At 57.7% G+C, this 10,188-nt stretch overlaps 1 protein-coding gene across 2 annotated transcripts; it reads left to right on the top strand.

Annotated features, from left to right (window-relative positions):
- The first annotated feature begins 3,793 nt into the window (after nt 1-3,793).
- On the top strand, nt 3,794-10,185 carry MEN1 (menin 1). 2 transcript variants are annotated; one of them, XM_020968223.2, is made up of 10 exons: nt 3,794-3,878; nt 5,970-6,420; nt 7,092-7,300; nt 7,488-7,616; nt 7,799-7,839; nt 7,934-8,021; nt 8,597-8,733; nt 8,931-9,066; nt 9,329-9,493; nt 9,611-10,185. In XM_020968223.2, the coding sequence occupies exons 2-10, from the start codon at nt 5,976-5,978 to the stop codon at nt 10,058-10,060; spliced, it is 1,800 nt and encodes a 599-aa protein (XP_020823882.1). In that variant the 5' UTR covers nt 3,794-3,878; nt 5,970-5,975; the 3' UTR covers nt 10,061-10,185. The 2 variants fall into 2 exon arrangements, with proteins under 2 accessions (XP_020823882.1, XP_020823881.1); XM_020968222.2 differs by lacking the exon at nt 3,794-3,878 and adding an exon at nt 4,023-4,100.
- The last annotated feature ends 3 nt before the right edge of the window (nt 10,186-10,188 follow it).

The following is a 10,188-nucleotide window of genomic DNA, read 5'->3' as shown; positions in this document are numbered from 1 at the left end:
TATCTCAGTCGGGGGGACAAGCCAGGTATTTATCTGACGGACACTGTTTGTGGAAGGATCAACACCAATATTTGATGTGACAAAAGAAATCTAATAAAGATGTCTTTATAAGCTGCCTTCTGGCCCCTCCCCCCACCTCGCCCTGGGTGTGGGGGGAGGGCGGGAGGAAGGGCTGGCTCTTCCCACCAGTTTCTTTCATCAGGCTTTCAGAGAACCTGGGGATGCGATGGGGCCAAGGGCAGAGGGGTGCAGGAGACGGCTCTGTGCTAGGCTAGGCGTGAAGTCACTTGTTACTCCGGCTGCCCACGCCTTCCCTTGCCTTTTCTGGATCTCTGAAGTCCTTGGGGATGGGGGGGCGGGGTTGGGGCGGCTGTGAGCGGTTCCACTCTGCCCTTTGACCTTTAGTTTCAGCTCTTTGATTTGGGGGGCGGGTCTGCTTCTCATTGGCCAGATACGTAGAGGAGGAGGCTGGGCCAGGGAGGTGTTTTGGACCTCTTTCCTGATTCCTCTGGACGTCGGCTAGGAGGTACTCCGTGCTTCCCAGGAGCCGATAGTAATTCTTTAATAATCTAAATGCAGAGTGAGCGAATTACTTGGGGCAACGCAGAGTTCCCACTGATAAGCAGGCAGGCATACACCCCAAGGAAGTCAAAGATAGAAGTGTACCCAGCGTACCATGGGCGTATACACCCACATACACCAAAACCTTCATAGGAGCATTTTCAAGGTAGCAAAGAAATCGACACAAAGTATATGTGCGCGGCTTCCATGGCTAGTCAAAAGGTTGCAAGCCCCTGCTTGTGGCGGGGAGCTGTCTGCTCACATGTAGTGTGGGGGAGTTGTGCTACTCGAGGGGAGTGGACATCTCTCCCTTCTCTCCCCACCCTTCTCCAAGGGAGGGGAACCCGGAAATTGGGGCTAGGATTATCTGCTCCTTTACATGTCGGAAGCACTGGAGTCAGGAAGACCTGAGTTCAAATGTGACCTCAGACGCTAGCTGTGTGACCCTGGGTAAGTCACTTAACCTCTGTTTGCCTTAATCCTATGGCGAAGGAAATGGCGAACCAAGCCAGTGTTTTTGCCAAGAAAACCCCCTGGACAGCATTGGCATGCTCTGGTCCACAGGGTCACAAAGAGTCAGACCCAACTGAACAATTACATAGTCCAGGGGATATGCTTTTCAGGTTCAAGCTAACTTCTGATCACTTTTATTATTGGGGGGAGCTGGACCCCAAACTTGATATGCAAGGCTTGACCCCTTTCCCACCAAATACCAGTTCCACTCAGCACTTAGTCAAGAAAACCATCTGTCCAAATCAACAGCAAATTAGAAGTCAGAGAAAGTCTACATAGGACAGTATATGCCCGACAATGGAGAGAAGGAGCTCTCTCATGGGGAGCAAGGCAGCTTAGCTCAACCACGAAAGTCCCAGATCTCACCCACAGGGATACTCCCCAAGCCTACTGTAGTCTAGCCGGCTGGGGAGAGGGATGTGATGGAGACTGCCCTCCCCTCTCACGTTGGCTTCTTCCCGCTCTCTAAAGATTTATTTCAGGAGATCAGAGTCGGAGCTAGAAGGGACTTTAGAGGTCATCTATTCCAACACATTTTTTTCTAGATCAAAAACAAAACAAAAAAAAAAACCTAGGGACTGTACAGAGAGCAATTATTAAGCAGGAGGGAGCCAGGGTAGTCCAAGCTTTGAGCGCCACCTGGTGGCTTGTGCCCTGTAGAGATCATTCCAAGTCACATCTAGTAAAGACATACTCTGTGTGTGTGTGTGTGTGTGTGTGTGTGTGTGTGTGTGTTGGGAGGGTGGGGGAAAGGGGTCTGCTTGAATATTGCAAACTATCAAGTGATCGACAAATGAAACCATCTCTGCCCTCAAAGAGCTTACATTTTACTGGGAGCATACACGTGCAAGTTAGAGAGTATAGGAAGGATAGTCATGACGTCTGCCTGAAACGGTGGGTGGGGGCCAGTTAGTGGAGGCCCTTCAATCTCAGGTAGAACACTGAGCTTTTTATTCTAGAGGCAATAGACCCTGGGGGCCCTGGGGGCTTAGAGCTGCAGAAAGATTTGGCGCTTTGGCAGCCCGGGGGGAGGCTGGGTTGGAGAATGAGCGCTCAGAGGCAGGGAGGCCATCACGACAGTGGACGCATGAGGCCACGAGGGCTGGAAGGAGGGTAGAGGCTACATGACTGGAGAGAAGGGGATGGATGCAAGAGACAGAGAAGTGGAATCTACATTTGGCAACTCGGAACCTAGATCACAGAAGGGCTGAGCTGCCAGCAGCCTCGGGACACTGAGTCTAACCACTCATCTTGAAGTTTCTGGGTGCCTTTTGGGTTCTCCTCCTCCCTCTCTGACGGCTCCTCCTCTGTCTCCTTGGCTGGATCCCCCTCCAAATCCCTCCCTCTAACCACAGGGCTCCCTCAGGGCTCTGGCCTGGACCCTCTTCCCTTCTCCTTCTAGACTGCTTCACTCGGGGACCTCCCCAGCTCCTATGGATTTAATGACCATCTCTATGCTGAAGATTCTCACATCTACCTCTCCTGCCCCAGCCTCCGCTGACTTCCAATCTTGCCTTTCCTTTCCCCCTGAACCCTCCTCCTGTTCTACCTTCCTTGTGACTGTAGAAGGCACCCCCATCTTCCCAGTTCCTCAGGCTCCCAACCTAATCCTGAGAGTCCTCACTCTCTCTCACTCTCCCTCCAGTATCTGAGCTCTTGTAAAGGCTTGTCGGAATTTCTCTCCAGTGCGCCCCCTTCTCTCCTCTGACACTGGTGCAGACCTTCATCCCCTCGCACCTGGATTATGGTAATAGCTGCTGGAGGGTCTGCCTGCCTCAAGCCTCTCCCTACTCCATTCAGAATCTAAAGTGATTTTCCCGAAGCCCAGTCTGACCATGTCACCCCATACTGCATAAACCCCAGGAGCTCCCTATGGCCTCCAGGATCAAATACAGTGCTCTGTTCAGCCTTCACAGCCCTTCCTAACCTGCCCCTCCTCCTTTTCCAGTCTGCTTACACCTGACTCTTGAATCTAGCAACGCTGGCCTCCTGGCTGCTCTGTCTCCTGACTGCCCGTGTTTTCATTGTCTGTCTCCCCATCCCTGAGCAATCTCTGCCTCCTCATCTCTACCTACTGACCTCCCTTGCCTCCTTCACGTCCCAGCTAAAATCCCCCATCTACAGGAAGCCTTTCCCCTCTCCCTCAGTTCTAGTGCCTTCCTTCTGCTAATGAATGTGTTTCTTATTTGTCCCATATGTAGCTCCGGCTTCATATGTGTTTTTTGCACGTTGTCTCCCCCTTTAGACTGTAAGCTCCTTGAGGGCAGGGCCTGTCTTTTACCTCTTTTTATATCCCTAGGGCTTAGCACAGTGCCAGACACACAGCAGGTGATCAGTAAGGGTTGATTGACAGGTTTGTCTGTCATCTGACATGGGAGGAAGGCAGACCTTTGTGCTGCCTGAAATTTCATCACTGAGGATTTGTTCCTTTTCGTCCATTCGTTCGGCGGGCACTCAGGGAGCACAACTAGAAGTGGGCGGCAGTTATAGAGAGATGGAGGAAATATGTGCCAAAAGGAGGCCGGGCTGCCTCTGGAGGTAGTGTGCTCCCCATCCAGGGAGGTCTCCAAGCAGAGGCTGGATGGGGTGGGAGGTGAGGGGGGACGGGGTTCCTGGTCAAGCACGGGTTGGCCTGAACTCCCTCTACAATTCTCCCCAATCCCCTTCGAAGTCTGAGACATTTGTGCTACTACTGTTCATGCGCCTCTACACGCGGTCAGCATCCGAAACTACAACTCCCAGAATCCAGTGTGGCGGAGAGACACGTGCTTCCGGCGTCCGCCTTCCGTCCTGGAGATACCGAGGTGCGTCCAACCGCTTTTCCCAAGAGCCCCTTCGGCTCCGCCCTGAGCCCCGAGGCGGCCTTCCGGGGTGGGGTTCCTGTGCGTGAGCGACAGCGGCCGGCGGGAACTCCATCTCCCAGCAAGCTCCGCGTGGGTGCTGGGCGGAGCGGACTCCATCTCCCGGCATGCTCCGGGCCCCGCGGGCTCCTGGGCAAGCTCCTTGTGTGGGATGTACGAGCGGAGGTGGGCGCGGGGCCGGGGGCTGGGGGCCCGGGAGAGGGGGTCGCAGCTGACCACTGGGGCTCTGGCCCGACCCGAGGAGGACGGGGGAGGGGGCAGCAGACCGTGGGGAGGGAGAGGAGCAGAAACAAGGGGAGGGGGAGGAGCTGCAGGTGCGAGGGAGGGGGAAGGGGCTTGAAGTGACAGGGAGGGTCGTGGGGGAGGGGCCGGGGAGGTGTAGGCAAGGGTCCTGGAGGGGTCGAGGGCCTTGGGTGACAGGAGGGGGCAGGGTCGTGGAGGAGGGTGGTTGGGGGGGAAGTGAAGGTAGGGGTCGTGGAGGGGAGGGGCATAGGTGAACAGAGAGGCGTTGGGATCCTGGGGAAAGGAAGGGCTGGGGTCTTGGGGAAGGGGAGGGAACTCAGGGGAGGGAAGCTTGGAGTAGCAAGGGAGGGGGCGGGGGCGGGGTCCCGAGGGAGGGTGGGGGAGAGGCAAAGGGAGGGGTCTTTGAGGGGAAAGAGGGCCATGGGTGACCAGGGGGGCAGGATCCTGGGGGAAGGGAAAGGGTCGGGTCTTAGGGGAAGGGGAGAGGCACCCCCATAAAAGACATGTAAAAATGGGGAAGGTGCTGCTGGGGGAGCCCCCCTGCTACTCAAAAGAGGGGTATGTGTTAGAGAGGGGTACACTGAAAAGAAGAGGGTGGAGCTGGTAAAAGGGTTCCTGAATTGGGCTCAGGATCTATCCATGTAGAGCCAGAAGGGCCCTTCGAGGTTATCTAACTCGACGTGTTAGTTTTACTGATGGGGAAACTGAGGCTCAGAGCAGAGCAAGGGATTTGCCCAAGGTAGGCAGGTGGGAGGTCTAGCGCTCTTTCTTTTCCAATTCAGCAGCAGGCATTGAAATGCCAGAACTGTACACAAAGGAAAGTTCCTTCCCTCAGGGAGTTTCCTCTCTACTAAGGGGTCTAGAAGGGGTGCCTCAGGCCTGGAGAGTGAAAGGGGCTGGTATCACACCATCCTGCCACGTTGGCATAGGGACTCCAGTAAGGGAGCAGAAGCCACTCTCTCCCTTGGAGGGAGAGGAAATGAGGGGGAAAGTGTGAGTTTGTAAGAGTCATACCCCCTCAATTGTGCTCTTGAGGCTGCTGAAGTCAGAGAGGAAGGGATTTGCTTAATGTCCCACTAGCCAGAATTCAAACCCCAGACACTAAGGGAAGGGGTGTGTGAAGCTGAAGTGAGATAGAGGGAGAAAGAATTCAGGCTTTGGAATGACAGCACCAACCTCAGTCCCAGTTCTGTCTCTCCCCTCTGCCCCTGACCAAGTGCGCTTTCTCAGTGGGCCTCAGTTTCCACGTCTACATAATAAGACTTTGGTTAGATGGTCTCTAAGGTTCTCATCAGTCCTATGTCCTGTAAATGGGGGGGGGGGAAGGGCAGTGTAGAGGGATGGGAGAGGTTTATGATGGGACTCTTAGGGAAGGGGAGGTGAGACGGGGGGATGAGGGACAGGAATTGGGGTTGAGGTGAGACTTGCAGAGAAGGGAAAGGTAGGGGGATAGGGAGATGAAGATGTGGGGCTCCTGAACATAGGGTTCCTCAGGGCAGGGAGCCCCAAGGACGGGTAAAGAGAAATGAGAGGAGGTCCTGAATTGGGATGTGTTGATGGGGAGGTCATAAAGGGACCTCCAGAGAGGTCAGTGAGAAGCAAAGCCTTTAGGGAGCTTCAAGTAGGAAAGTTTGATGACTCCTGGGGGTCGGGGACCATGGTCAAAGGCTCTTATCAAAGGCAGGGAGGGTAAAGGCTGGGAGGGCAGCTTGAGGGAAGGACGTGGGCCTTTGGGATGGTCCCACCTGGGCATGGTGACAGGGCCAGAGTCCTCCCTTCTTCTCTGCCCAGGTCGCCATGGGGCTGAAGGCTGCCCAGAAAAACCTGTTTCCTCTGCGCTCCATTGATGATGTGGTGAGGCTTTTTGCAGCCGAGCTGAACCGGGAGGAGCCCGACCTGGTGCTGCTGTCCCTGGTGCTGGGCTTTGTGGAGCATTTCCTCGCTGTCAATCGAGTGATCCCCACCAATGTGCCCGAGCTCACCTTCCAGCCCAGCCCTGCCCCCGACCCCCCGGGCGGCCTCACCTACTTCCCGGTGGCTGACCTCTCCATCATCGCAGCACTCCACGCCCGCTTCACGGCCCAGATCCGAGGCGCGGTAGACCTGTCTCTCTACCCCCGAGAAGGGGGTGTTTCTAGCAGAGAGCTGGTGAAGAAAGTCTCTGATGTCATATGGAACAGCCTGAGCCGTTCCTACTTCAAGGACCGAGCTCACATCCAGTCCCTTTTCAGCTTCATCACAGGTTTGGGCTTGTGGGGAAAGGGACCCTTTCTGCCAAGGCTGAGATGCCTCAGTCCCTGGCATGGAGCATGAGGGAGGAGAGGCAGACTCAAGGTGCACTGTAGGGGGGTGCACTCCAGACATGTGTGTGCTGACTTCTTAGGAGAGGCAAGAAGCCTGGCCTTGCCCTTGCCCCGGGTCACAGATAGGGCTTGGCCTTGGGGAGGAAGCTGGGTTCTGGTCCCAGGATCCTGGAGGCAGAGCCAGAAGGGGCCTGAGAGGCTGCCTGGACCCCATGATGCCATCCTTGGAACCCAGAGCCAGGTGGGAAGGGTCGCTGGAGGTCTGCCTTGTCTCTCCCTCAGGAATCTCGGGAGACAGTATTGTGAGAAGAGCTGGCAAGGCAAATCACAGTCCAGAGGCTGGTGCCTTTTAATTTACAACATACCAGTGCAGAAGCGTGCTCAAGGGCAGAGGCAGAGACCACAGGGCCCTGGGGGCGATGACTTGAGCTCATGTGAACAGGTTTCCTAGAGGAGGGGGAGACAAAGAAGGGAGGGTATGGAACAGGGGAAGGAGTCTGCTACCTGGCCCAGGGATGGCTTGGGCCCAGGTGGGAGGCCTGGTTGTAGTTCCTTCTGCCTGGCTCCAGGGTAAGGGCTGGTAGAAGTCCCCTCCCTTCTCTGCTTACAGGCACCAAGCTGGACAGCTCTGGGGTGGCCTTTGCAGTGGTGGGGGCCTGCCAGGCCCTGGGCCTCCGAGATGTCCACCTGGCCCTGTCTGAGGACCATGCCTGGGTTGTGTTTGGCCCCGATGGAGAGCAGACGGCTGAGGTTACGTGGCACGGGAAAGGCAACGAGGACCGAAGGGGACAGACGGTGAACGCCGGCGTGGCTGAGCGAGTAATGCCGTCCCCCTCAGCCCTCCCGCTCTTCCCCAGGGATTATCTGACAGCTACAGCCCCTCCCCGTGGGGCACAGTTCACTGGCCCCCAAGTCATGCTGCTCCCCAGGAGAGGGAGAGTGAAGGGGGAATGAGGGCTTGTCCGGAGGGAAAGCTAACCTGACTCTCCCCTGTCTTGCCCCTAAGAGCTGGTTGTATCTAAAAGGCTCCTATTTGCGTTGTGACCGAAAGATGGAGGTGGCCTTCATGGTGTGTGCTATCAACCCCTCCATTGATCTGCACACGGACTCCCTGGAGCTGCTGCAGCTCCAGCAGGTGAGGCCCCGGACCCCCACCCCCCTGCTGGCCACCAGGCTTTAGTTTCTCATTGGTTTTCCCCAGGACCAGGCCCTGAACGCCTTGCCAGCCTCGCGTCCCTTCCAGCCCTCCAGGGTCAGGCTCCTAGCCTTGCAGGACCCCCAGGTTCAGGTCACATCTCTGTCATTTTTAACCCACAGAAACTTCTCTGGTTGCTTTATGACTTGGGACACTTGGAAAGGTGAGTGATGGAGAGGGGCAGGAGGAAGGTGGAGGGACGGGGAGCATTGGGTGCCCGGATTGTGGCGGGCATCGGTCCCATGCCTTCTCTGCAGGTACCCAATGGCTCTGGGGAACCTGGCAGACCTGGAGGAGCTAGAGCCCACGCCTGGCCGGCCGGACCCTCTCACCATCTACCATAAGGTGTGTGCGTCAGTGGGGGAAGGGGCATGTGAGTGTGTAGGGCAGGGAGGATGCAGAGAGCCAGGGAGAGGTCCGGGGAGTGAGGCGGAACGGAACGGAAGGAAGGCCCGGCACAGGGCTCCGGCCCTCGGGCTCAGGTAAGAGCAGGGTCCCTGTGCTGCTGCAGCTCGAGAACACAGCACAGCACAACACAGTGGACCTCAGAGGAAGGCAGCCCCTACCCTCGTGGAGCTCCCAGCTGGGGCGGGTAGGACAGCACCCCAGATACCCACAGTCCACAGTAACCAGCCAACGGGCGTGTTCCAGGCTCTGCTGGCCTGGGCCTGAAGGCATCCTGGTGGGGGGGGGCCTCTGGGTGTTTCGTAGGCTCCTAGGGCCATAGGCTTGTGAGCTGCTTGCCCACTGTTGTGACGTGCCCAGCCCAAGTCCGCAGCTGGACATTGTGCCCTGGACAGCACGATTGGGCTGATGTGGCCTGGGGCAGTCAGGGAGTTTTTGGTGACGGTGACCACAAAGGAGAGCCGCAGGCCAGCTGGATAGATGGTGTCCTGAGGTTCTGACCCCCCCACCCCCAGGGCATCGCTTCTGCCAAGACCTACTATCGGGATGAGCACATCTACCCCTACATGTACCTGGCTGGCTACCACTGCCGGAACCGCAGTGTCCGAGAAGCCCTGCAGGCCTGGGCGGACACAGCCACCGTCATCCAGGAGTGAGGCACCTGCCTGTTCTTCCTTTCTTCCCTCAAGCACGCTGCCCTCCTCGGATCCCCCAGACCCCTTCTCACTGCTTGGGTGAATGGGGAGCTAGGGACAGTCCTTTCTTCCTTGTCACTGCCTAAGGGGCTGAAGAGGGGGTTGGGGAAGGAGGCTGGGGTGGTCTGTGCTCACTCAGCCTCCCTCCTCCCAGCTACAATTACTGCCGGGAGGATGAGGAAATCTACAAGGAATTCTTTGAGGTGGCCAATGATGTGGTCCCCAACCTGCTGAAGGAGGCCGCCGCCCTGGCGGAGACCGGGGAAGATCGAGGCGGAGAGCACACTCAGGTAGAGGGGGCTTCGGGCCTGCTGCCCCTGGCCTCTGGGACCTTGGTTTGGAATCTTGGGGGCAGTCACCTTTGTAACCCAATCTTATGCATTTAAACGTGTTATTCTGAGAAGAGGGGGGTCAGTGGCCGTCCAGGGGCCATTCCTAGAACTCGAAGCTGCAGGAGACGGGAGCCCCTTGTAGCTGAGCCCCTGGTGTGTCCCTGTGGGGAGTTCGGGCCAGGGAGCTCAGCTGCAGAGGCCTAAGCCTCGTGTTTCCCAGGGCTCCCCAGCCCAGGGTTCAGCCCTGCAGGATCCTGAGTGCTTCGCCCACCTCCTTCGCTTCTATGATGGCATCTGCAAGTGGGAGGAGGGCAGCCCCACGCCCGTGCTGCATGTGGGCTGGGCCACCTTTCTGGTGCAGTCGTTGGGGCGCTTCGAGGGGCAGGTGAGCCGGGGCCCCAGATGCTACCCACCAGAGGCTGGGAGGGAGGCCAGATTGGGGTACCCTCTGACAACAGCGGCGGGGGGGAGGGGCAGGATCAACCTTCCTGTGGGTCCCCAGGTGCGGCAGAAGGTCCGGATTGTAAGCCGGGAAGCAGAGACAGCAGAGACCGAGGAACCGTGGGGCGAGGAGGCCCGGGAGGGCCGCAGGAGGGGGCCCCGGCGAGAGTCCAAGCCTGAGGAGCCACCCCCCCCAAAAAAGCTGGCCCTAGACAAGAGCATCCCCAGGAGGCCCGGGGTGGCCCCAGGGGCTCCCAAAGGCCCCGAGGGGGGAGGAGCAGCTCCAGCCCCAGCCCCTCCGGCCTCCCCGCCCCCCGAGGGCCCTGTGCTCACCTTCCAGAGCGAGAAGATGAAGGGCATGAAGGAGTTGCTGGTGGCCACCAAGATCAATTCCAGCGCCATCAAGCTGCAGCTCACTGCCCAGTCCCAAGTGCAGATGAAGAAACAGAAGGCGTCCACGCCCAGCGACTACACCCTGTCCTTCCTCAAGAGGCAGCGCAAGGGGCTCTGAGGGGCCGGGCGGCCTGGGATCCCGAGGAAGCCCGAGGGGGAGGGGCCGCTTGACCCTGGCCTGCCTGTTTGTACATAGGTTTATTTTTCAGTTTCCGGGAAGATGAATAAATTTTTTTTCACAAACCC

The sequence above is a fragment of the Phascolarctos cinereus genome, unplaced genomic scaffold (genome assembly GCF_003287225.1).
Source record: "Phascolarctos cinereus isolate Bilbo 61053 unplaced genomic scaffold, phaCin_HiC Scaffold_9;HRSCAF=440, whole genome shotgun sequence".
Lineage (NCBI taxonomy): Eukaryota > Metazoa > Chordata > Mammalia > Diprotodontia > Phascolarctidae > Phascolarctos > Phascolarctos cinereus.
This window is presented reverse-complemented; position numbering and strand designations above follow the sequence as displayed.

Coding starts and splice junctions, on each gene's coding strand:
- MEN1 (XM_020968223.2), top strand. CDS start 5,976: ATGGGGCTGAAGGCTGCCCAGAAAAACCTGTTTCCTCTGCGCTCCATT. Junction 6,421..7,091: donor CCTTTTCAGCTTCATCACAG/GTTTGGGCTTGT, acceptor CTCTGCTTACAG/GCACCAAGCTGGACAGCTCT. Junction 7,301..7,487: donor ACGCCGGCGTGGCTGAGCGA/GTAATGCCGTCC, acceptor CTTGCCCCTAAG/AGCTGGTTGTATCTAAAAGG.